Here is a 26,956-nt window from a genome sequence, read left to right as displayed (position 1 = left end):
TTATTTTTTCTAGTAAACAATATCTTCAAGACTTTTTTTTTTTTTGGTAAAGATCTTCAAGACTATGAAAATGCCATGTACCACTCTTCTCCATCCAAGTCAACAAATTTGTTTTTCTGATTATGAAAAGAAAGGATTAATCATGCATTATGTAAGTCCAAAGTTAGTATTTTCTCACATACAATAAGGATTCTATATCAAGCCACATCCAATAACTTTTAAAATTTGTTCTTGAAAAAAAAATCCTTTTAAAATCCTTTATATATATTTTTTATTTTTGATTTAAAAAGCATGAAACATGCATCTAAAATTGAAGAGACACCATAGACTATGAAGGAAGTGATAGATTTGTTCTTTCAAGAGATTAAAAGACATTTGTTAAGGGCAAGAGGTATTAGTTAAAGGACGTTCTTCTATTACTTCCAAATAGTTTTGATAAATACTAAGAAAATATACTATTTTGTTCTTTAAGAAAATTAAAAGACAATAGCATTGATAAAAAGATATTTCTTGCAGTTGCATTTTTTTTTGGGCTTTAAGTCTAAGGGAAAGGAAGCATGATTCGCTGATATGCAGATTAATTTAAAGAAGAAATTACATATAGACTCATTAGATTTGCAAATTATTATATTTTCACCTTCTAGAAATTATTACATTACAAATATCTCCCTACATTTAGCACCATTAGGGGAAAAAAAAACTGAAAATCAGCATAGTTACTCTTCACCCTTCCCTCTTCTTTATTTCTTTCCCTTTTTTTTGGATTATTTCTCTTTGATAATTGAAACGGATCCAAGGATAGGAGGGCATTTTGAGAATTTCAAAAAATACAATAGATCATGAATCATCATCACTTTAACCCCATTATTCTAAGTGTAGGAATGCGTTTGATATATAATTTGAAACCTAGAGGGTGTAAATGTAATAATATACTGTATATGTAATAGTTTGCAAATTCGAGGGATGTATATGTAGTTAACTCTAATTTAAACACAACCTTCTTACACAATAAACAATGGAACTCAAGTTGACACGTGGTTATCTAGCATGAATATTTGGACCTCATCTAGATGATATCATTCTTTAAACCATCACTAAAATGTAGCATGTAGATTCATCTGATTTTTCTTTTATTTTTAATTTTTATTTAAATGAGATTTATTTGGTCAATTTATAAGTAACTTGACTACATCCTTAGATAACTTTTATATAATTTAAAAATACCGTCATGCGAGTCGAATCTATAACCTTTTCACTAAGAAGCAACGATCATTTGCCAATTGAAAAACCCTTTGTGGTATGTAAAAATTTTCTTTTATTTGGGTAGAAGAATACTTTATTAAAAAGAGTGGATGTCATAGTTACCAGCTTCAAAACCCAGTCAGTGGAAAGAGACCATTCAAAAGACTGTATGTGGATTCATTCTTGCACTAGTACTGTTTGAAGCTCTTCCAGAACTACTAAAATGGTGTATTTTATTAATTTTATAATGTGAAGATGATAAGACATCTTTGTGTCAGTTAGAGATCCATCATCATCACATTTTTATTTATCTTTGTCCCTCCACATAAGGGGATTAATTTGGCTGCACTGTTTCATGTCAAGATTAGATTTGAATGATCTAATCATATATAATTAATCTAAATCAATCAAATTAAAGTACAATTATAATCCTTGAAAGTAGAACATTTTATCTTTTTTGGTTCAAAATCCCAGAATATAGATCAATCTACATTGATCAATATTGGCAAAACCAAGTTCCACCAATGAAACTCAAAATACAGGCTCAGTAGTAATACAAGAGAAAGCATCATAGTGGCAAAGGAGATCCTAGCAGTGATTCAAATCTAAAGGATTTAAATTCAATACTTCATATTGAAACACTATTGGGAATTCCCTTTCCAGTGAGCCCACCAACACCAGTGGTATTAGAAGTGTCTGGATAGAGCAGAGTGTATGGCACCTTTACTGGACCTACTCTGTTTCTCAAGCTTAGGTCTTTGTTCATCTCTGTGATTCTCTTTTCAATCTCCTTTAGCTTATCTGTAAATCTCTGGAATGCTTTCAATGGTTCTGCATCTGATGTCCACTCAGGACTGTCTCTTTGTCCAAGATAAACCTCATCAGATGTATGCCTAGACAAAATCTCTATAACAGACACACCAATGAGAGTCTTTATTTGGCCTGTAATTGTTTTTAGGAAGGCAGCATCAGGGTCTGTCTTGAGCTCAGCATATTCGGGAGTGCCTGGCTCAGGCAGTAAGCGGCGGCTTATTGTCGGGCGGTTTGGGAAGTAGCCTGCATAAGGGTATTGTCCAAAATTTACAGCTGCATGGAAGGCTGAGGCAGTCCATATGATAATGGTGCATATTTGTGTTAGATCAGAAAGTGTGTGCATATTAGGCCACCATTGCTTATCCTTCAAGTCACCATGACCCTCATTGCGAAGCTCTGACCAGCAGGACTGAAGTTCATGATCATCCTGGATCATATCATCTCTTGGATAGTAGAAAGAGCAATACTCATGAACCCACGTTTCAATTGCTGACCAGATTTCAAGCCCATCAACTGCATATGGGTAGTCCTCAATGACAAGCCGAAGGCCATGGTGGCTGCTCGAGTCTGGTATTGCCATTCCTCTGAATGAAACAAGGGTATCCTGTTATTTCATTACTTTTTTCAGTGAAGGTTCATGAAATTTTTCTGGAGAATGTGATTTACTCACCTCTTGATAAGATCTGTGGGCAATGCCTGTTCAGGGAAAACCCAATTCTTATAAACAGCAGAGGACATTTCCATGGCAAACTTCCCTGGAAAGACAATGCCTTCAATTACTCCACAGGCATTGATAAGGATCTGCCGCCCGATGGAATTTATTTTCATGGTATCCCGAAGGTGAGGATACAAAAGCTTGTGGATTGGATGAAGCACACTAAGCTGTCTATTCACTGCAATAACAAAAGGCTCCATCATGGCATGGGCTTTCAACCTGCAGTGAACAAATTGAAACCATTCAGAAACTCATTCTGAAATAAGCTAGGAGTAGCTGATTTCCCACAAATGCTGTTCTGGAACAGATTTTTACCAGTGGGTGATGAGCTGGTGAAAGCCAGAGTCATTTACAGCAGCATATACTTTGGCCAACTGCCAGACTGAACCTTCAATTCCATTTTCATCCGGGGTGCATACCTTGCTAACTGCCCCATGTTGGTCTCCATCTGGGTGTGGTAAACTCAACTCAATAGCCACTGGCTTTAAGGTACCATCATCTTTCAAGAACAGAATTGTTCTGGCAGCATAGGTCCTTGTGGTAGTACTAGGACTGTTTATACGCCTCAAGTATGGCATCAGTTCATCATAATAATCTACTATAAATAGCTTGTAGTTCTTGATGGCCTGCACAAAAACCATGTCATGAATCAAATCTCCAATAGTAGTTCTAAGACATTTATAAATTTATGTGATTTGTTACTACTACTTAAAATTACCTCATCTACCGTTAACCCATTTAGGTTCTTCACAATGTGTTCTTTGGTTATTGAACTAGTGTGGTTGCCATATAGTTTTGGATCGAGCTTGCTGGTTGGGGGAAACTCCTGTATGTTAGCATTTTATTATAAGTAGTCTCAAATATATAATATGTTCAGAATGGAGAACAATTGGCAGCTTTAGTTTACTTGAAGACGGCGGATTGAAACTGGGTTCACTCCCGCAAGCATTTCTCTTGCAAATTCTTCATCTGTCCTCCAAGCATTCTTGTCCTCTGAAGTAGTACCATGAAGCATTATCAGAGATCAGTTTCATCCCATGGATTACACCATGCAAGAACAATAGAAAGTTTCTTTTAGCTGAGAATTTCATATTGACAGCAGGCATTATCTATTTTACGCCTTATTGCAGGAACATTACACAGTATCACCTTGGATTTCAATGGAGATATACTTGGAATACAATACCATGGCTTGTATCAGCTTCTGTTTTAGAAAGAATGACTGTATCAATGGTAAATACTTACTTTCGATCACTTGAGGCATCGGGAATTTGAAGAGCGGCTCTCCATCTGAACGAACCAATTCTTTTATCATCTCTAGTGGTATCGCATTCCTAATTTTGTCCATAGTAGGACTATTGGGGATTTTGATCCTCCCCTTGTACATGCCCTGTATGTCCTGGAAGCTGTGGAATGTAGCATGTTTGAGGGAGAAAGCATATTTCAGAAGCGGGAGCAAGACTTGGAAAACACTTTTAAGTATGTAAGCAATAAAGTCCACCATCTTCAATCGAGCAAACTGTTCATCTCTTGGAACATAGATGTTCAGAGGTTTCAGACTTAAAGTTGGCAATCTGCTTTCAGTTTTAGGATCTGCCAAGAAGAATGAAAGGCAATTAAATTCTCATTCAAATCATTAAGCTTGATATGAAAATACAATATAGAAACCAATAGGAGCTAGTTTATACTCTTTTTCTCTATCATCAGTGAAGGATAAAGTACAGTTAGATGAAATGGAAATAAGAACAGTTGTGTAGAAATTCTCTCTAACCTTTCTTTGTGGGTTTCCTGCCAGTTCTTCCTCTGCGAGGGTAAGGATATTCCTTGGATCCTCCAAGAATGGGTCTCCAATACTTTGGATTGTCAGGGTTCCCTAGATCATTATAGAATGCATAATCATATACTCTGTCCCATTCCTTTAGTTCTGCTTTGCCATCTCCTCTTAGATTCATAAGCTCTTGTTTCCTGTAGTCAAGTAAAGGTTCTGGAGTATTACTTGGTAGGTAGGCCTGCAAAAGAGAATTTGTCAACTTGTTGGAAGGAATAATTAATGAAGAAGCTTTAGCAATTTTTAGTTCCTGAATTGTTTCACATTAACACTTCCAATTCAAACTAAACCAACTTTCAGATCAGATTTATACAGTAGAAAATTTCCTGAGTTGAAGTTTCAAATAGAGATCCTCTAGATGGAGATAAATCTTACACGGTTGGCAAAGAAAATCCTTGGGGAACTATATCGTTTAGACGGGTAAACCCATGAGTTGCAAACAAAGTGGATTGGATCCTTTCCAGGAAAATTTTCGATTGTGAGAGTCTTGAGGAAGAACTCATTATGGTGGAAATTCTCAACAATCAGAGCTCCTGGAATTCCCATGCTTTCATCCCAATCAAATGCAATTTTAAATGTATATGAACCAGCTATTGGCTTGGTGACTTTTGTCCAGCTTTCCAGGAATGCAGATGCTCCTAACACTCCACGCATGCCATTTTCTGCATTGATTTACCAGTTTGAATCTCTTTCTCTGTCTCTCTCAGAAATTCATTCAAGTTCTTAACACTTGAAGAACCCCTCAGAACAATGAAATTAAAGCATAATTAATATGAAAAACTGACCTGGATCTCCTTTTGCAGCACTGATTAGCTTGAATGAAATGCGTTTGCCCAACAACTCACCAAACCAGTCACTGATGGATGCTTGGATATTGGTGAAGTCCAAAGCAGTCTTCTTCATTAACTCTACTGATCCATCAATCTTTATGCTCCTTTCATTGTTGTCAGAGCTGCAGTTGCTTGGCAAGGGTGGTCTACCATGGCCTCCATTCATATCTACATCTAGAGAATGAGATTCTTAGTTCTAAATTAAAATTAAATGTCACAGCCATCTTCCAACAGAAGAGGAAGTGGTTGGGTTCAACTGAGCTTCTAAACCTTCATGTATCTCAAGCTTGTAACTCTCTTTTAAATTTGAAATTCAGTAGTAACCTTCATCAATAAATAAACCAAACCATGGTGTGATGGATTACCATTCAAACAAATCTCAAACTCTTACTCTACAAAAACAGAGATAGAAAGTCAACCTAGACACTATTTGGCCCATTTTCTTGGTTTTCTCAGACTTCTATTTAAGGTTGAAAGTCATAGAACATGGTGAGATTGATAATACCTACTAATGTTGTTCTTAATGACACAGGTGGTGCTCCATCAAGAGTTGAATTTCGAATCACCGACACCTTCGATCTCCTCGATTTAAACCTCGGCGAACAACAAATCTTTGTGAAATCTACAGTTTTTGCAGAGCTTAAACTGCTTTCTCTGATCTTGATGCCACTGAAGGAAGCTGCAGCAGCTCCAGTAGCCATCTCCAATGCTTTCTGTCTCTACAGTCTGAAAAAACAGCAAAACCAGATTCTAGTAAAGTACTTCTTCTCCCAGAAAGTGACAAAAATAGAAAACTTTGAAGACCCATCTCACCTTTAAACTAGTTTTGTGTTCTTTCTTTTCCAGTAATCACTTGATCAACTACAGAGACAGTAGCAGAAAGATGGTTTGAACTTGAAGTAGAGAATGAAGAACTGAGGAAATGGACTTGATCAAGGATGATTTGTTGATGGGTCCTATTTATACTGGAATAGTAGCTGAAAATTTAAACTGGGTAGTTCCACTTGCTAATAACTTTTTCAGTTTTTCAATAATATTTTATAAGACTAGAAATTTTCAAGTCTGCACAATGGTCCAAGATGGACAATTTTTAATTAATGTTTAATGGTTTGTCCTCAGAAGGAGAATTTCTCGTTTCTGTCAAAGGCATCTCTCGCTTATTATTTTCTTTTAACCATTTTTTTTTTTGGTTTATTCGATCTTGGATGATCCAATATAGAAGATTAAAAATTAAATCCCATGACAGTTCGGATTCTGCTTGTGACAAAGTTTTCAACACTAAGTTTTTCTCTAAAGGTAAATATTTTATTTGATTGCCATACAATAATGAGTTAGGATTGCTTATTCATGAGTGTGGGACCAGTTTTTCCATTCTTTTTAAGTGGGTAGAAAATCTAAACTCTAGACGATATAATTGAATAATTCACGTATTTTTCTTTGTTATCTCTCCTAAAAATAAAATCTAGTTCTTGACTTTTCTTATGGTTTTCTTATTATTCGGATTCCCCATGCTTTACATGGCGACAATAAATTTGTCATTTTCATTGATATTAAATGTATCTATAATTCTTAGCGGTTCATAATTTATTTCAGTAGCCAATAGAGTAGATAGAAGTGTTAAGTTGCCTTAAGTTGACAGCTAATCTAGAAAATGATATTGTAATTAGTTTTGTCCTAAGTTAGGGTTTGGTATTAATCATATTGATACTTAAATGCGTTCTCTATATATTTCTCTCTCCTGGTCAAGTCAACTAATAATACAAGTGGTTTATCAAAAAATAAAAACAAATGCAAGTGGTGTGGTGTTGGGAAACTATTCTGTTCCATTTTGCCCAAGGATTCATGCATTGTTAAGGCGATCCATGTATATAATCATGTATGACATTTGAACATGTACTATAATCATGTCTGTTAAATGATATTAACTTTTTCTATATAAAAAAAAAAATAATCAATTTGAAATTATGATCAATAAAAACTTCTTCTATGTTTATACTGTCCACATATCATGGTCTCCCTTCAATGCATCCTTCTTCTTCTTCAGTTGAAGACGTCCTTCATTTATTTGTTTTTACTTTAATTGAGTTTATTTGGTGTCTTGCCTTAGCTTCTATTTGGCACAGGTGCAGACAGTATCGGTCTTTGAATCTTAAAGCTCATTGGGTCTTGTTTACGTTCAAAGGTACCTCCATTGTGACAAGCTAGTCCTTGGTTCCTACATTTTCCATATTTGACTTGAAAAGAACCTTCGAAGATGAACTTTCAAATCCAATTCCTTAGACTATGTTTGAAAAGCCCTTTATGAAGATGTGTGCTCTTTACACTTTTCCGAGGGTTTATTGGGCTCGGCTCATCCCTTAGTTTCTATGTTTTTCTTTCTGCTACCCACGCTAGTGCATCAAGATTTATTTCAATTATGAATGAAATGTTTTGAATGTTTGACAAAAAAAAAGACTCGAAAAGAACCTTCGAAAATGGACTTTCAAATCCAATTCCTTAGACTATGTTTGGAAAACCCTCTATAAAGATGTGTGCTCTTTACACAAACCTCTTATAAACTTTCTAAGGATTAAACATATTGTTGTTACCTGAGATTTAGATAATGTACGTGTCTCTTCTCATCCCATAGTCTTCCCTTTGTTTCTCTTTCTTCATTGTATAATACTTCTTTACTCATAAAGAAAACCTATTTCTAAATGAATGACAACCTGGCCGAAGTGGGTAAGATTGATGTCATGGTTCGTAGGTTCTCCGTTCTTGCTGTAATGCAAGTGTGAAGGGGATGATAAAGTCAAGTTCACAAGCAAAGACCAATAGAAAAGCTGTTGACGAGTGTGCATGCATGCATGTACCTTAGTTTTAGTGGTCAAAATAATGGAAACAGGAAAATAATATATAAGTACTGAAGGAATGGTAAGGTTCTTGACATCAACACTCTCTTTCTAATTGAACATGTGTATCAATTTTTTTTTGATTTAACATTGAAAGTTGTGTGAAGCAAGGAAAATAATTTATAAGTAAGGGATCCTTCTTGTGAATTTTTACTTCTAACAAAATCTTGCTTGTCTGATTTCTTTCAAAATTTTTTGCTGTTATCTCCTATATAATAACAATTTTCATCCACAGTGGCCATATGATAATGACATTATAAACATTAAGGTTGACTTGAAATAGATCAACCCAAGATTAGCTAGGGGAGTATGGGTTGGGGATTGAAAAATTTATCGGTTTTGGGTTAGTTTGGTCTAACTCATTAGTGGTTAGTAACTTAAACCGAATTGGATCGAATTGAGCCATTAAAATGCCAACCTTTATAACCAAATTTAAAAAGATTAAAGAGGTTGGATTAATAAATTTACATTAACCTGGGGGAAGATCCAGTACCCAAATATAATTTTCAAAATATAATTTTCAAACTAAAATGGGCTGAAATGGTTTGATAACGTATTGGTAATTGTCTTATAACCGATCCAACATAAACCTAAACTATTAGTCCAAACCAAACAACACCAACCTGAAGTCCTATTGAGCCAAAATTTTGCTAATGGTAGATTTGGTACTTTCGACACAGAACCACAAAACCAACCAAAATCGGCGCAAAATAATCCACTGACACCCCTAGTCAAAGGGTTTAAAAGAGAAATTCAACTCTCCACCACCATTCCATGTAACAATAGATTCATGCACCCTTCTGATCACCTTCACCTTGAATGAAGTTCCCCTTTTCTCTCTCCTATTCAAAGGAAACCTTCCATTCTTTCATTGTCTTTTTTCTTTTACTTACGTTAAACTTTCTTTTGCTTCCTTCTATAAAATTCTTTTGCAATAGTTAATCTTTACATTCAAAACAATACGTGTGAAGATACATGCAACCTCATTAGTATTACTCTTAAGATGGAGAAAAAAACATTTTGGGGTTTTGGGGGGGGGTGGTTGGAGGGGCACATAATAATGACACAAAAATATACCTGCAGTACAAGGTCCTAGGTTCAAGTATTTTAATAAACTATGACAGTAGAGGATTGTACCTTTTTCACACCCTTCCACCATATGTTGAAAGAGGGGATTCACCTTTAATATACCTTATTAGTATTCAGAGATGAGACCCCTCCTTAAAATGTGATGGAAAAGAATAAGGAGAGAACAACCCTCGATCATTGCATATAAAGAATTGTTCATAAGATGGGTGAAGGTTTTGTGTAATTGGGGTTTTTCTTCATGTCAGATCACAAGATTGACTCTTTCTACTCCACTCAGGAAAGAAAAAATAAAAAGAAATTAAAATTAGGTTTAAATTATTTTTGCTTATAAAGGTAAATGATTGGTCAAATGTTTGGGGTATGTGAAAAGGATTCCTCTTCCATGTGAAAGAGTAATATTCCAGCTGTGAAAGTGTATATAAAGGAATGGATCCATCAATTCAGTATACTTTTTTGATAATAAAGCAAAAAATATATTACTTAATAAAGCATAAAATCACTGTTGTTTTTTGTAAATGCAGTGTTAGATCCTTCTATGATACTAGTGGTACCACTGTTTGCTTACTTTATTTACTTTCTTCTCACCGACTTTGGATAGGACAGTTGGACATACAAGGAGGGTGGAACTGAGACGAAGATTAATTGCAGATCTATTCCAACTGTCCACCGTGTTAAGAAACACAAGATGGAGTAATATCTTCGATAACTAGAATAGTGAAATACAAGACTATATATATACAAACTACCTGTAATTACCCATATACAATATGTGAAGAGACACTTATACCCTTACATCCCCCTGCAAGCTGGGCCGAGCCATGAGGCCTAATTTGGTACATAATGCTAAAAACTCTTGTCGTGGCACAAGCATTGGAGTAGGCATGGGCTTTACATCAACCATTTGGGCCCGTTGAAGTAAATCTGTTGCATATTTCCTTTTTGAAAGAAAAAACCCAAAAGAAGTGGGAGCTACTTCAATCCCTAAAAAGTAGTGTAAATCACCTAAGTCCTTCATAAAAAAAGGAAACTAAAGAGTGGTGATAAATGATATCATAAAATTAGTGTCATTACTGGTCAAAACGATGTCATCAACGTATAAAAGAAGAAGCAAGACCTTGCCATGAGCTCTATAAGCAAATAGAGGCTATCCGAAGGGCTAGAAAGAAACCCAAATTCCATACAAAAAACTACTAAACCGGTCATACCATGCACGAGGAGACTTGTCATAAACCATACTATGAATGATGAAAATGACAAACATCATGAGGACGCAACGGATCAACAAACCCAAGCGGTTGTGTTGTATAGACCGGTGTTGTCAAATACTAATGTAAAAAGACATTTTTAATTTCTAGTTGCAGTAGAGACCAACCAAGCATAGTGGCAACACTCAAAACAAGACCTAATAGAACCTGATTTTATCACAAGACTAAATGTCAAAGAAATTCAAACCCTCTTGCTGCATAAAACCACGTGCAACCAAATGAGCTTTTAAATGTTCTAAAGCCCCATCAGCTTTTAGCTTAGTTTTAAAAACCCATTTACATGTAACTACATTAATTATCCCTCATTGCCAATACATTGCCTAGCTTTTCAGAAGATTGCTTTGGCATCAAAGATTAGGCCATGGAGACGAAGCTTGGGACCAGAGATCAAGCTATAGTGGTCGATGAGCTCTTATTTGGGACTCCGCTAGTGGATTTATTGTTGGGCAATATATTAGTAGTGAGGGATCTACTGCTATGATTATGGAAGTTGAAGCTATCAGAGACAAACTGCTTCTAGCAAAGTTTCTTGCTATTTATGATATTCTAGTGAATTCAAATTCCAAACTATTACACTGGCTCTTCAAGGAGGGTCTCTTTGTTTAGATTGGATGACTTGTGATGTTATTTTTGAGATTTTGATACTTGTAAATAATTTAAAGATGTGTTTAGATCAGGTTTATTTATAGATCTAGGAATTCTTTTTTTGATTTCCTCACTAAAGGAGCAAACCGATTCAAACTCTTTAGGCACTAGTGGGGGATTCTACTGGCTTGAATTGTTTCACCTTCCTTAGTGTGTAATGGGTCCATGACCATAGACTGTTTTACTTAATGAAATCTGTTGTTTATTGTTGATAAAAAAATAAAAAAAGAGTAATATTCCTGTTCTCCCTATAAGGAACCATGGTCCATGGATCCATATTCTAATAAACTAAATTACAGTACCCCTATCATTTTTATGAGTAAAATAATTAAAAGCCATAAGAATGAGGAACACGAGGCCCTTTAATATCGTAGAGCACGTTCATATTGCCATTTATAGATTAAAAATTAAAAATAAAATTAAAGCTCGCAAACCCATATACCACTAATCCTTATTTTTCTACATTGGGTGGATAAACCATTTTTCTTTTTACAAGAGGACAATATATATAATAGCTTTCTTATTTTGAAATTAAGATTCATTTGGACTAGCTTACACAGCTAAAGCTGTTACGCGATTAGTGGACCAGTTCTGCAAGAGCAAATAAAAGAATGAACGATTCACATCTTGACTAATCCTTAAAGAATAACTTTATATAATGGTAGGGTAGGGAGTCATAAATGTTTATATAAATGGGACTTTGTCTTTTAACACCAAAGATATTCGAACTCTTAATGTTATACTATGAGAAGTTGATCTTCTTACCAACTAAGCCAATCCTTGAGATTTGTAATGTAATAATTTATATTTATTCTTTTTAACAAATCTTGTTATCCCTTGATTTATGGTTCAATTCTGATGGAAAATATGAAGTGAAAATTTTGAATTGTGATTGTTAATGAAGTGTTTTAATATATTTTTGTAAGAATTAATCTATCCAAGATCGCATAGATCAATTAAAAATTTTTCTTAGTATAATAACAATATAAGATGATGATGATGAACACATACTTTTCTTTAGGATTCATTGAAGATGGAGTACAACATAATCTCTTCTTTAGTCTCTCACTAAAAATGAACTTGAAGTTGATTTTATGATCAATTTGATGTTATATATTTTTTTCTTCTAGATTCCTCTTTATTCACTGGCTTGATGGAACAACCTCTCTAAACTAACACAAAGAATAATGTGATCAATTAGGGTTTAGAGGAGGAATTTAACATCCTTTATATAAGCAAACTCATTAGATCGTCCATTAAGATCTAACGGTCCATATTAGCTCACACTAGTCAGTCCATATAAGAGTTTTAGTAACCATATATTATCCATATCAAACCAATAAGGAAACCAAATCAGAGTGTAACACAATCAATGGAGTCCATCTTATATGAAATATTTTATTAATATTCTCCCACTTGGGCTATATTGATTGTAATAAAGTCTAGCAAAACAAAACATTTATTTGGTTTTAAGAAAACAATTGAAAAAACATGTTGAAAACGTTTTGATTTTTATGTGCAAAACTTTATAATAGTTTGAGGATAATCCTAAAACTCAATCCCCTCACATATAGCCTTAAGTACTGAATCATGGTAGTAACTGTATCTTTTAAGTGACACAAGATCATTCATGGTCGCAAATACTCTTAACTGTATTGAAAATGGATGTAATATGGCAATGTGGCAACTGATGACACTTTATAGAATCCTCATGTGTCATTCTGCTATTGGACCAAATCTCTTACTTGATGTGACTCAATGCTACGTGAGAATGTACTTTATGGTTCCCACAAACCTGTATGTCATTTTTATAACTCGAATTTAACTTTATGTGTTATATGATATACCTCAAGGCTAATATATAAATGCCATAGTTCTTGCTTAAGGTTAACACATATCATAAGACTTTCATAATATGCAACATGATAATAATGTGAACCTAATGTGTCACCAAAGAACTTTATTTTATTGAATTCAAATAATAGATTATCAGTGCATAAAAAATATCAAAAAACTAGTACAGATAAAAAAAACTTTACTACATAATAGAACAATATGAAAAACTCTCACTAAATAACCGCATCTAAGGATGCTCCCAAGCCCATAGTCACCACATGTCTATTAAAGACGTTAGGGCGGAGTTAGTTAGGGGATCTGCAACCATATCATTTGTACTAATATGCTCTACTGTGATATCACCTCCTTTAATATTTTCTTTAATAGTCAAATATTTAATTTTCATGTGTTTAGACCTTGTGATACCCATATTGTTTTTAATAAACAACACATCAGAACTGTTATCACAATACAACCGGATATGTTTATCCATAAAGTCAAAAACTGTCAACTGTCTCATGAGGTTCCTTAGCCAAACAACTTGAATAGCTGCTGCATAACACGCTACAAACTCTACTTGCATAGTAGAAGAAGTGATTATACTTTACTTTGAATTTTTCCACGATACTGTCCCTCTAGCCATCATGAAGATGTATCATGATGTGGACTTCCTATCATCCTCACAACTAGCAAAATCAGAATCTATATACCCTACTAGTGTAGGTCTGAAACACGCCTATAGATTAACATATAATCTCTAGTCCTCTTCAAGTACCTCAGAACCTTGTTTACAATAATCCAATTATTGAAACAAGGGTTCATTTGATATTTGCCTAGAAGTTCTGCAGCAAACGCAATGTTTGGCCTAGTATAGACTTGGACATACATGATGCTACCAAGTGCGCTAGCATAGGGTACATTCTTCATTTGTTCTCTCTCAGCATCATTTCTAGGACATTGCAATTGGCTCAGTTTATCTCCCTTGACAACTGGAGCCTTCTCAGGTTTACAATCTAGCATATTGAACTTCTTCAAAACACGATCAACATATGCCCTTTGAGAGAAACCCTAAGTGGCGTGAACGATCATGATGGATCTCAATGCCTAGGACAAAACTTGCCTCACCAAGATCCTTTATATAAAAGTTCTCAAACAACATTTTCTTAGTTTGATGTAGTAAGCCAATGTCACTACTAGCAATCAAAACACCATCAATTTAAAGAATGAGGAAGATGAAATTCCTCCTACTGACCTTGCTGTATATAGACTAATCTACTAGCTAGGTTCTCAACAAAACCAAATGAAGTCACAACATTATCAAACTTTAAGTACCACTGTCTAGAAGGTTGCTTGAGACTATAAATAGACTTCTTGAGTTTACACACAAGATGATTAGAACCATCCACTGCAAAACCCTCGAGCTGAATCATATAGACCTCCTCATCAATGTTTCCATTCATAAAGTAGTCTTCACATCCATTTGATGCAATTCCATATCAAAATGAGCCACTAACGCCTTGATTACCCTGAAAGAGTCATTAGAGGAGACAGGTGAGAAAGTCTCAGTATAGTCAATTCCTTCTTTCTGAGTAAATCCCTTAACAACTAACCTGACCTTGAACCTCTCTATCTTTCCTTGTGAGTCCTTCTTAGTTTCGTACACACACTTGCAACCAATGTGTTTACAACCTTTGGGCAACTCAACAAGCTCCCAAATTCCATTATGTCTCATTGATTGCATCTCATCCCTCATCACATCCATCCACAAAACTGAATGAAGGCTAGAGACAACTTCTTGATAGTTGACTGGATCAATCACAAAACCAATATCATAGTCGTGCTCACCTAAGTAAACCATGTAGTCTGGTGGTATAGCAGATCTCCTTTCCCTTGTGGATCTCCTTGGTAGAGCTTCAACAGCTGCATCCTGAATTTGAGGATCTTAAATAAGAGCATGGCAACATAGGTCCCAGGACATTAATGGGTGCAACATCTAATGTAGTATGCTCTACATCCATTTGATTAGGGAGAGAGAAAGATATATATGTTCCAATATCACTGCTATCCTCCACCTTTTGTGAACACAAGCTACCCTTCTCGGCTACATCAAATTTCAGAAACTTGGCTAATTGAGAATCTACAATTTGGGTACCTCCACAGGGATTGTAAAAATAGTATCCCTTGGAATGATTAAGGTAGGAAACAAAGTAGCAACGAGTGGTTCTAGGTTCCAATTTTTCCAATGTTGGATTAAACAATCTCACTTTTGTAGGACAACCCCAAACTTTAAGATGGTTCAAGCTAGGTTTATAATCAGTCCACAATTCAAAAGGAGTCAAAGGAACAGACTTGGAAGGAACACGATTAAGGATATAAAGGGCTGTCTTCAAAGCTTCACCCCATAAAAAATCAAGTAAATTAGTTCTACTAACCATACTCCTAATCATATCCATAACGGTGTGATTATGGCTTTCGGCCACACCATTTTGCTTAGGACTACCAGACATAGTAAATTAACCAATTATACCAGATTCCTCTAAGTACTTGGCAAATGGGCTTTTAAGCTTTTCCAGCATCCCCATGTCTGCCATAGTACTCTCCTCCTTGGTTAGATCTAACAATTTTTATGATTTTCTCCAACTGTTTTTTAACTTCGGTCTTGAAAATCTTGAACTTCTCAAGCGATTCAAACTTTTCTTTAATCAAGTACAGATAACCATATCAAGAATAATCACCTATAAATATGATAAAATAATAATTTTTACACAATGTGGCTGAATAGGGATCACTAATATCAATATAAATAACATCTAACAGTTCAGAACTACGGATTGCATATTTCTTTTTGGTTTTGGTCAACTTACCCCTACAACAGTCTACACAAGTATCAAGGCCACCAACAAGTGTATGGAGGATGTTTGAATTTATCAACCTTCCTACTCTTTAGATATGTGGCCAAGTCTTTTATGCCACAACGTGTAAGACTGTTCCTTAGACATGGGTCTTTTAGGGACACCAATTTTAACATTACCAGAGACACATATATCCTCATTTGAAGTTAGACATAATCTATATAATCCATATGACATTGTGCAACATCCAACTTTATTTGAATTAAAAAACATAAATATTTTATTGTCTTTCACTTCAAGGGAATAATCACACAAGTCTAAAACTGAAACAAAAATCAAGTTTCTTCTAAATGTGGGTATATAAAAAGTCTTTTTTAATAGTAACTTAAAACCAATGTTTAATATAAAAATTATGTTTCCCTTCTACGTCTTTTTCTACATGTGTCCCCATAGCAAGTTTTGATTCCCTTCTACTTGGCTTCCTCTTGTTTATGAACCCCTGTAAAGTGGAAGTAACATGATTAGTTGCATCACTATCTAACCATCGAGAAGTGGATGGGACTAGAGAAATTTGGATTCACAAACAAGAGCAAAGGAGTTAATACCTTTATTCTCTTGTTTGACTAACCAAGTTTTATATTTGGTGCAGCCTACCCTCCTGTGACCTCTCTTCTTACAAAAGAAGCAATTGTCATCATTCTTTTTAAGGGGAGGGTCCTAAATTGTTAGTGTGACCGGTTTCTTTACCTTTACCTTGAGCAACCTTAGGAGTATGGTTTTTGAACTTCTTTACTTTATGGGTTTGGGGTTTAGATGCAAACAATGCTATATGGGTTTTGTCTTTCTTTAATATATCTTTTTCAAATACAACCTTAGAGATTAAGTCATTCATGGATCAGGCTTCATCTTGAAAAATGTAATTTGTCTTTATGATGTCAAACTCAGGTAAAAGGGTATTAAGGGCTTGATGGATAATAACACGATTAGGAAGTGAAACACCAAAAGCTTTGAGTTTGGTTTGAAAATCAACCATCCTAATAACATAATCTCTAACTCCCCCAGAACCATCATATTTCATGGTAAAAAGGTACTGTAGAAATGTACCAACTTCAACGTTAGTTGAGACACGGTACCTTTGTGCCATTGCTTCCAACAACTCCCTAGCAATGTACTCTGTGGGTAAACCACTCTTCAAGTGTTCTTTGATAGATCTCTTCATAGACAGTACGCATATACGGTTACTTTTCACCTAGGCAGCATGAAGTAATTTTTCGTCTTATGTACTACTATCAATCAAATCTGCTGGTTTTTCAATAACTAAAGATATGTCGACATCTGCCAGTTCCATAGAAAACATTATATTCTCCTTCCACTTCTTAAAATTCGACCCTATAAGAACCTTAATAGTAGCTATTTATTGTTGACAGAAAAGGTGACTGAAAAACAAACAATGTATACTTTATTAGCACAATATGGATAACGTTATCAATACTTCATTGGAGAGTACACATATATCATCATGTTACCTTTGGGCAGAATTCATGACATATAATTGTGATACTCTCTTACACACCAGCAGCCATGAGAGTATTCTAATCTTCGAAAATTGACCACATTTGGGTGTATAAACTTCTTAGATTATTCAATTCCCAACAAAATGTTGTACTTGTCACCCTCTTAATGCTAATGCATAATTACCACATTTGGGTGTATAAAAACGCATTAACACCAAGAGACATTCCATTACTATATATGATTAAAATTCCATAAACTCAACCATGAATGCCACTTTGACAGTCAATCATAATCAAGCTCATGAAATTCCAATGTTGGGGATATACTTAATGTTACCCACAAATAATGCTAGTTATAATTTTTAAACTGAATGCCAAAGGGGCTAGATTTTGTCTATAAAGTACAACACATGCTAATACATTGTTTGAAAAAAGGTTCAGGATTATCAAAATGCAATCAACACATGTATAAAATACATCATACATTTGCACAAAAAACTCATAAAATATGCTCACAATGTAAACCATGAGATAAATAAAAGAACCATGTCAAGGACTTATCTAACGATGAAGTTACAAACCCATAAACATGTTTTGTTATATTTTCACATGCATAAGAGAAAAATTGGGTTTTGAAAATGGTTCCATTGCATTTAGAAGGGTCCAAAACATAGAACTCCAGGAGAATACTTCAAAATTCCATACGATTTGGCCAAAAATAAAAAAATAATAAATATATAGAATTTTGATTTTTTTTTAACATTAATTAAATCGGTTCAACCAACAATAAAAATGGTCAAAAAACAAATCAGAAATCATATTCGGTCAAACTGAATCAAATCAAACCGTAAACTAGTCAAAGCGAGTTGACTTGCAGTACTAGCAGGTCGACTCACTAGCTCACAATCGAGTTTGATCATCAAACGATCCAAGTATCAAACCGGTCCACCTGAAGCAACCATTCGGTTAGACCGTTGACTGGTCAACAAGGTCGACTCAAATGACCCGATGAGTCTCTGATGGGTCATGGGTCGGGTTGGCGGACTGGTTGTTTGGTCAAACTGCCACGTCAGCATTAATATTAATTAATATTTATTAAAAATTTTCAGAAAACCATTGTCGGATTCTAGCAGCGCGTGGCGGCGTGTTTGGAGTTTAGTGGTGACCCATAAAAATCGATCTCTTTGTTTTTTCGAGATCTACATAGTGGTAGTCTTGAATTTTCAAGATCCTTTATAGAAAAAAATTATTGGCAAAAAACCATATGGTTTTGATGAAAACTTAGGAGAAAAAATTCACAAGTTGCGTAGGTTTGATTCTGAAACCCCATATTCATCATTCAACATTCTTATAGGTCTTTAATCAATTCTATGTAGGATCTGATGCCACGTGTAAAAATAAATCTATTTAACATCGCACAGATTAATTAAAAATATTTTAGTATAATAACAGTATAAGATGATGATGAATATAACTTCATTAGGATCCATTGGAGACGAAGTGTAGCGGAATCTCTTCTTTAGTCTCCCACTAAGAATGAACTTGAAATTGATTCTATGATCAATTTAATGTTATAACTTCTCCTCTAGACTCCTTTCTATTCATTGACTTGATGGAATAACCTCTCTGAACTAACGTAGAGAATAATGTGATCAATAAGGGTTTAGAGGAAAGACCTAACATCCTTTGTATAGGCGAACTCATTAGATCTTTCATCAAGATATAACGCTCCTATTAGCTCACACTAGCTAGTTCATATAAGAATTTTAGTAACTATATATTACCCATATCAGATAAATAAAAAAATCAAATAAAAATGTAATACAATCAATGAAACCTATCTTATATGAAATATTTTATTAATATTCTAACAATTTTGTTATCTCTTGATTTCTCTTAAGAAGTGGTCAACAATTCAAAAAAAAAAAAAAAAAAAAAAAAAAAAATCATGAGTTGGGGCGTTGTGTGGTTCTTTAGTTCTTAGTCCTAAGAAGAAGAAGAAATTAAATCATCTAGGCCTTCGTGCAAAGCTTGTTTCACGTTAATTAGATTAGAAATATAAAACAAAGAGAAGATTCAATATGTAATCTCAGAAAGTCTTCCTATGGATCTTCATTAATTTATAATAATTTCAAATGCAAGTGGTGTCATTGAAATCTCAGCAGTGTTCCTTCATAGATAGAACCCATCAATAATCCTTTATAAATTGTCCACTTCTTTGTATCCCTCCCCATGCTTCTCTGTACTTGGATCAATTGTTATATTCAGAAAACTACACAGGTTCATAGGTGAGATGGGTTATAATAGGTTTTAAACTTTTTTCCTTTTAACCTTCTCTTTATTTCTTTGATGGTGTTGACCTGCTAAGTAGGAAGAGCATTTGGCAGATGGTCAGTGGAGCTATTGAAGCTACCTTCATCGGTGGCATCAAGATCCGAGAGAATAGTTTGAGCTCTGCAAGAAGTTTGTACTTCGGTTCACAGAGGATCAAATCAAGGAAATCAAAGGCACCTGTTGTTCAAAATTCAGCTATTGATAGAATGCAGCATGTATCATTAGAAAACCAAATCCTAGGTATTATTAATCCTTTTAATTGCTATGATTCTTAATCTTAGCTTAAAGAGTACAGTAGATTTCCCAAGTGAAATGAACTTAAATGGCGTCCCGGTTGTAGTTAGTGTTTAGTTTGATTTTGTCTTCTCTGTTCTGCAGGCATGATTCCAGGCCTAAAGAAACATAGGCCAAACAACTTGGATGTTACAGACAATGGGGAGAAAGTAAAGATTTCAGGGTCAGTAGAGTTGATGAAGAAGACCGTGTTGGAGTTCAATGACTACAAAGCTTCCATGATCGACCAGGTCGATGAGCTCTTGGGCAGAGGCATCTCATTGCAGCTAATTAGTGCTGTAAATGGAGACCCAGGTCAGCTTTTCAACTAATTTCTGTTTTCAGTCTTTTGGTTTAGGGCTTCTTCAGGTACTAGAACTTGAATATGATAAAGAGAATCAGCACCGTTTGACCTTCTGACCTAGTACTAGCACAGTTCTGAACAGAGTTGAATTCTGGACAAAACTGAAAATATCCACCCATACCCCAGGCTCATTTTTCTGTAATGGGATTCAGGTGGCTAAGAGGGCCCAAAAAGGTGTTGAAACAGTCATGGTGGCAAAAACCCACTACCAGGTCATTCTGGTTCTTGATTTCACTTCCTACTGAAAATAGTTTTAACTTGGAAATGGGAACTGAAAACCCATAATTGCAGATAATGGCATGCAAGGGAGGGTTGGAGCACCTGCATCCTTGGACGGGTGGGCAACAAAAACCAACAACCCAGAAGCAGGTTCATGTACATTCCAAATGACATTTGATTGGGATGAAAGCATAGGAGTTCCTGGAGCTTTCATAATTAAGAATTTACACCACAATGAATTCTTCCTCAAGACTGTCACACTCAATGATGTTCCTGGGAAGGGTCGCATCCACTTCGTCTGCAACTCATGGGTTTACCCAGCTGAACAATACAAGTCCGACCGGATTTTCTTTGCAAATCAAGTAAGTAAACTCATACTGGACTAAGACATAGGCACCTTCCATGAGATCTTTTTTGGAAACTCAGATCAATAGCAACTTCCCCCAGTTTGAATACATTTCAACATGATTTGAGATCTGGTTTGGTTCAATTAGAATGATGGATGTGAAGAAAATTCATATGAACTCAACATTACTTAAGTATCTCACTTGATTAGTCATGCAGTAAGGCACACTTAGGCCAATGTCTGATGTCTGCAATAAGTTGAGAAGTACACTTTTGCAGGCCTACCTACCAAGTGAAACTCCACAACCTCTACTCAAGTACAGGGAACAAGAGCTTGAGAATCTCAGAAGAGATGGCACCGGAGAGTTAAAGGAATGGCATCGTGTGTATGATTATGCATTCTACAATGATCTAGGGGACCCTGACAATGGCCCAAAGTATGTGAGACCTGTTCTTGGAGGGTCAAAAGAATATCCTTATCCCCGGCGGGGAAGAACTGGCCGGAGACCCACAAAGACAGGTTAGAGTTCCATTGTTTGTTTTCTCTTTCTTTTTTTGGTAATAATACTGTTGGTTTTCTATGCTGGAGGTATAATTTCCATGTTATCTATACATTCCTTTTTCTTTATTGAGAGCAATACAAATCCCTCAAACTGAAGATTAAGAAACATAGATTTGAAATCCTTGATGACATAGAAACAGAGCATAACTTTCATAGATTTTTCGGTTCTGTATTCCATAGTTGTATTAAGCTTAATAATTTGCAGTGGATTTTGATTCCCTTCCTATTTACTTGCAGATCCTAAAATTGAAAGCCGAATACCACTTTTAAGTCCAGAGTCTCTGAACATCTATGTTCCAAGAGATGAACGTTTTGGTCACTTGAAGATGGCAGATTTCGTTGGTTACTCTCTTAAATCTGTTTCGCAGTTTTTTCTTCCAGCATTGAACTATTTCAGTGACCGCATCCAAAATAAATTCCATAGCATGCAAGACATACACGAAATGTACCAGGGAGGGGTTAAAATCACCAACGATCCTAGTGTGGACAAAGATAAGGATGCAAAACTTCTAGAGATGCTAAAAGTACATGTTCTTCCAGATGGAGAGCAGCTTCTCAAATTCCCTATGCCTCAAGTGATCGAAAGTATATATGCACTTACACTTAACATTGTAATTTTTTCTAAAACAGATGTTAATATAAAGAACGGTATCACAATCCAAATAGATCTCTATTGAGATTCAAGGTGATACTGTCTAATACTTCTCTAAGGCATAAACATGAGAAGCAACTCATAATTAATAATGTTTCCATCGTTTTACTTCAGATGACAAGTCGGCATGGAGAACAGATGAAGAATTTGGAAGAGAAATGCTTGCTGGCGTGAACCCAGCTTCCATTTGCCGTCTCCAAGTAAATTAAATCTGCTAATTACTCTCTAAGTCATAACGAATTATATACTGTTAAGATTACTGTTTTTTGGTTCCATTTCTCTACTCGGTAACACAATATTGATACACAGGAGTTTCCCCCAACAAGCAAGCTCGATCCAGATGTATATGGTTGCCACACTAGTTCAATAACCAAGGAACACATTGAGAAGAGCCTGCATGGGTTAACTGTGGATGAGGTAATGTTAATAAGTTCTTCATGAACATCATTCATAAATCCCTGCATCTCCTGGTTTAGTACTATAACTACTGTGCAATTGATTCATGACATGGTTTTTGTGTAGGCTATCAAGAACAACAAGCTATTTATATTAGATTATTATGATGCACTGATGCCATACTTGAGGCGTGTAAACACCACTAGTACAAAGACGTACGCTGCCAGAACAATTCTATTCTTGAAAGATGATGGCACCTTGAAGCCAGTAGCAATCGAGTTGTGTTTACCACACCCAGACGGAGACAAGCATGGGGCAGTTAGTGAGGCATTCACTCCGGCTGAGAACGGAGTTGAAGGTTCAGTTTGGCAGTTGGCCAAAGCATATGCTGCTGTGAATGACTCTGGCTTTCACCAGCTCATCACCCACTGGTATATGTCTTTTCAAGAACACCTTGTTGTGAGAAATCACCTGAATTCTAACTTACTTCAGAATGAATTTATGAATGCTTCCAATTATTTCATTGCAGGCTGAGAACCCATGCAGTGATTGAGCCTTTTGTAATTGCGACGAATAGACAGCTTAGTGTGCTTCATCCAATCCATAAGCTTTTGTATCCTCACTTTCGGGATACCATGAATATAAATGCATTTGCACGGCAGACTCTTATCAATGCTCGTGGAATATTAGAAACCACTGTCTTTCCTGGGAAATTTGCCTTGGAAATGTCATCTGCGGTCTACAAGAACTGGGTTTTCCCTGAACAGGCATTGCCGGCAGATCTCATCAATAGGTGAGTTAATTTAAAACTCTAGGAACAAAAATTTTGAACCTTCATCAGTTGTGAAATTAAATGACATTTTTTTTATTTGTTTCTTTAGAGGAATGGCGATTCCAGACTCTAGCAAGCGACATGGCCTTCGACTTGTTATTGAGGACTACCCATTTGCAGTTGACGGGCTTGAAATCTGGTCAGCAATTGAAACATGGGTTCATGAGTACTGCTCTTTCTACTACCCAAGAGATGAGATAATCCAGGGTGATTCTGAGCTTCAGTCGTGGTGGGCAGAGCTTCGCAATGAGGGCCATGGTGACTTGAAGGATAAGCCATGGTGGCCTAAGATGCAGACGCTTTCTGATCTAACACAAACATGCACCATTATAATATGGACTGCTTCAGCTTTCCATGCAGCTGTAAATTTTGGGCAATATCCTTATGCAGGATACCTCCCAAACCGCCCGACAACAAGCCGCCGTTTCATGCCTGAGCCAAACACTCCTGAATATGCCGAGCTCGAGTCAGACCCTGATACGTTCTTCTTGAAAACAATTACAAGCCAGATAGAGGCTCTCCTTGGTGTGTCCCTGATAGAGATTTTGTCAAGGCATTCATCTGATGAGGTTTATCTTGGACAGAGAGACACTCCTGAGTGGACATCAGATTCAGAACCATTGGAAGCATTCCAGAGATTTAGAAATGACCTACTGGAGATTGAAATGAGAATTACAAAGATGAACGAAGACCCAACCTTGAGAAATAGAGTTGGTCCAGTAAATATGCCATATACTCTTCTCTATCCAGACACTTCCAATACCACACGCACTGGTGGGCTCACAGGGAAGGGAATTCCCAATAGTGTTTCAATATGAAGGTTTATGATTAAACAACGTGTTTTTGAATATTTTCCCCAATAAATCTCCTTTAGCTTCTGCTAAGTTTTGGTTTGAGAAGAAATTAGAAGAGAAGAAGATGAGGAAGACAACATAGATTTAGAGTGGTTTGAATACTATGTGCAACCTACGTCTATTGTTGAATGGGTTCTTTCAGTTGTTTATTTTATGGAGGTTGTATACTTCTTATAGAAGTTTTATAGAAAGTCCTAGACTTATTAACCTCTAGATGTGGGATTCATTTTACATTTGAATTTATTGAATTCTTATCATTACAAGATACAGTTGATACACAACTCTCTTGAATTTGAAATAATTCTTATCCTTATCCTTTTCCCTTCTTAAGTTTTTATTTTTTATTTTTATGTAGAACTCTTTGATGAATTCGGATTCAAATACAAATTCAAATTCAAATTATTGATTCGGTTGCTGAGGTTGAAACAATTCTTATCCTTATCCTTTTATTGTCTTGCATTTTCTTGAATTATAGCTCTTGATGAGTTTGAATCCAAATTTGAATTCAAACTCAAACTCAAATTCAAATTACTGATTTGGTTGCTAAGGAGTCCATGTGCAACTAGTACTCTAACACCCCCGGCAAAGTCAACGGGGGTAAGCGCATGTTGAGGTTGTGTAGAAGAGTACTGAACTGCTGGTGCGATAAGGGCTTTGTAAAAATGTTAGCCGCCGGCCAATTGGTCCTTAGTGGATAGAAATCGAACTTCAAGCTTCTTCGTGGCTACTTTTGTCACGCACAAAAGAGAAATCAATTTCCATATGTTTTGTTTTGGCATGGAACACCAAATTTGTAGTTAGATATGTTGCATCGACATTGTCGCACCATAAGATTGGAGCTTGAGGAGAAAACACCTCTAGTTCTTGAAGAAGAGATTGAATCCAAGTCAACTATGCTACCTGCATTAGCTAGAGCTCTATATTCGGATTTGGTGCTAAATTGAGCCACCGTTGCTTGTTTCTTTGAACTCCAAGAGACCAAATTTGGGCCCATAAAATTTGCATACCCTCCTGTCAATTTCCTATCATCTTGACACCCAACCCAATCTGCATCAGAATATGTAGAGAGGGTGAGTGTAGGGTGTCTGCGAAAGACAAGCCCATGACTTATTGTGCCTTGAAGATAGTGAAGAATTCATTTGACAAGAGCCCAATGATTTTTTGTGGGACTATGCATGAATTGACAGATTTTATTTACTACATACAAATATCAGGTCGGGTTAAAGTTGCATATTGCAAGGCTCCAACAATGCTTTGGTATTGGCTCCTTCATATTTGATGAGATTTGTTGTGGTGGAGATTGGAGTGAGAATTGTTTGCAATCACCCATGTTGGCCTTTGCAATGAGGTCCTTAAAATATTTGGCTTGATTGAGATGGAGGCCATTAAAGAATTGAGTGACAGACATCCCTAAAAAGTAGTGCAGTTGCCCCATATCCTTAACTGCAAATGTACGTCCAAGTTGTTCTAAAAATTGTAAAAGAATGGAATCATTATTGGCAGTCAGAATTATATCATCAACATAAATTAGTATATAGATTATTTCTATAGCCCCTAAATGAATGAACAAAGAAGTGTCAGTTTTGAAACTTTGAAAACTAGTTTCTAGTAGAAAATTGCTCAGTCTATCAAACCAAGTGCTTGGAGCTTGTTTGAGTCCATAAATTGGGTGATGCAATTGGAAAACATGATTATGATACATAGGATCCTCAAACCTTGTGGTTGTTTCATGAAAACTATTTCTTGTAGAATCCCATGCAAGAATGCATTCTGAATATCAATTTGACCAATGGGCCAAGAATTTGAAACTGTAATGGATAATACTAGTTGTATTGTTGTTGGTTTGATCACTGGACTGAAAGTCTCATTATAATGTAACCCCCTTGTTGGTTAAAACCTTTGGCAACCATCCTTGCTTTATAGCGATCTATGAATCCATCTACTTTCCTTTTGATTCGGAAGACCCATTTGCATCCAATGATGTTTTTGGTGTTGGGATTTGAAATGAGAGACTAATGGAATGAGAGACTAAGTACCATTCTTAAGGAGTGCAACAAACTCAATATCCATGGCTTTTTCTCCAATGAGGATATTTATTGGTAGTGGTGCAGTTGGTTGGTTCAAATTCGGTCATGTCTAGAGCAAGGGGTTTTGGCCAAAATAAGTTTAGGTTTGCAAGGACCATCCTTATTTATAGTTATCATAGAATGTGTATTCCTTAGTTTTGTAGGTAAGTTTGGAATTTGGGCTGGTTCTGTGGATAGGGCTTGTTCTTGAACCATTTTATGTGGAGTTGGTTCGGTTGGGGTTTGGTGTGGATTTTTTTATAGCTGATTGAGAAGGGTTATCTAGAGGAGAGGGTGGAGGTGTTTCACTCATTAAATGACTATGTGATGTATTTGAGGTTGAGCTATGATGGACACTTGATGGTGGTGAGAATGAGGATAAATGTGTGGGCTGAATTATAGGAGGTGGTCCAAGGAGGGATGGTAATTGAGATTGAGATGAGGAAAGGGATGGTTTATCCTAATTGAATGGGAAACACCTCTCATTGAAAACAACATGGCATGAAATTATAATATTTCTAGTAGATCTATCCAAGCAT

The 26,956-nt window shown here is 35.8% G+C and overlaps 2 protein-coding genes across 4 annotated transcripts; one reads left to right on the top strand and one right to left on the bottom strand.

Moving 5' to 3' along the window:
- Window positions 1-1,593: 1,593 nt before the first annotated feature.
- Window positions 1,594-6,365, bottom strand: LOC149012645 (putative linoleate 9S-lipoxygenase 5). Of its 2 annotated transcripts, none has more exons than XM_089159145.1 (11): window positions 6,242-6,365; window positions 5,934-6,154; window positions 5,384-5,596; window positions 4,974-5,260; window positions 4,542-4,779; window positions 4,016-4,363; window positions 3,678-3,763; window positions 3,489-3,596; window positions 3,086-3,396; window positions 2,726-2,989; window positions 1,594-2,639 (listed from the first exon to the last, which is right to left on the bottom strand). In XM_089159145.1, the coding sequence occupies exons 2-11, from the start codon at window positions 6,127-6,129 to the stop codon at window positions 1,871-1,873; spliced, it is 2,820 nt and encodes a 939-aa protein (XP_089015271.1). In that variant the 5' UTR covers window positions 6,130-6,154; window positions 6,242-6,365; the 3' UTR covers window positions 1,594-1,870. The 2 variants fall into 2 exon arrangements, with proteins under 2 accessions (XP_089015271.1, XP_089015270.1); XM_089159144.1 differs by having other exon boundaries at window positions 1,596-2,639; window positions 5,384-5,602.
- A 13,368-nt stretch (window positions 6,366-19,733) lies between these two features.
- On the top strand, window positions 19,734-24,677 carry LOC149012644 (putative linoleate 9S-lipoxygenase 5). Of its 2 annotated transcripts, none has more exons than XM_089159609.1 (11): window positions 19,734-19,808; window positions 19,908-20,094; window positions 20,233-20,442; window positions 20,783-21,072; window positions 21,335-21,575; window positions 21,855-22,202; window positions 22,384-22,469; window positions 22,579-22,686; window positions 22,792-23,096; window positions 23,195-23,458; window positions 23,547-24,677. In XM_089159609.1, exons 2-11 carry the CDS (start codon window positions 19,908-19,910, stop codon window positions 24,313-24,315), a joined length of 2,808 nt encoding a protein of 935 aa, XP_089015735.1. In that variant the 5' UTR covers window positions 19,734-19,808; the 3' UTR covers window positions 24,316-24,677. The 2 variants fall into 2 exon arrangements, with proteins under 2 accessions (XP_089015735.1, XP_089015734.1); XM_089159608.1 differs by having other exon boundaries at window positions 19,745-19,808; window positions 19,892-20,094.
- Window positions 24,678-26,956: the final 2,279 nt, after the last annotated feature.

Source organism: Hakea prostrata, chromosome 6 (genome assembly GCF_041222555.1).
Source record: "Hakea prostrata isolate BN-2017 chromosome 6, UWA_Hpros_2, whole genome shotgun sequence".
Lineage (NCBI taxonomy): Eukaryota > Viridiplantae > Streptophyta > Magnoliopsida > Proteales > Proteaceae > Hakea > Hakea prostrata.
The sequence above is the reverse complement of the archived record's forward strand: the minus strand, read 5'-3'. Positions and strand labels throughout refer to the sequence as shown.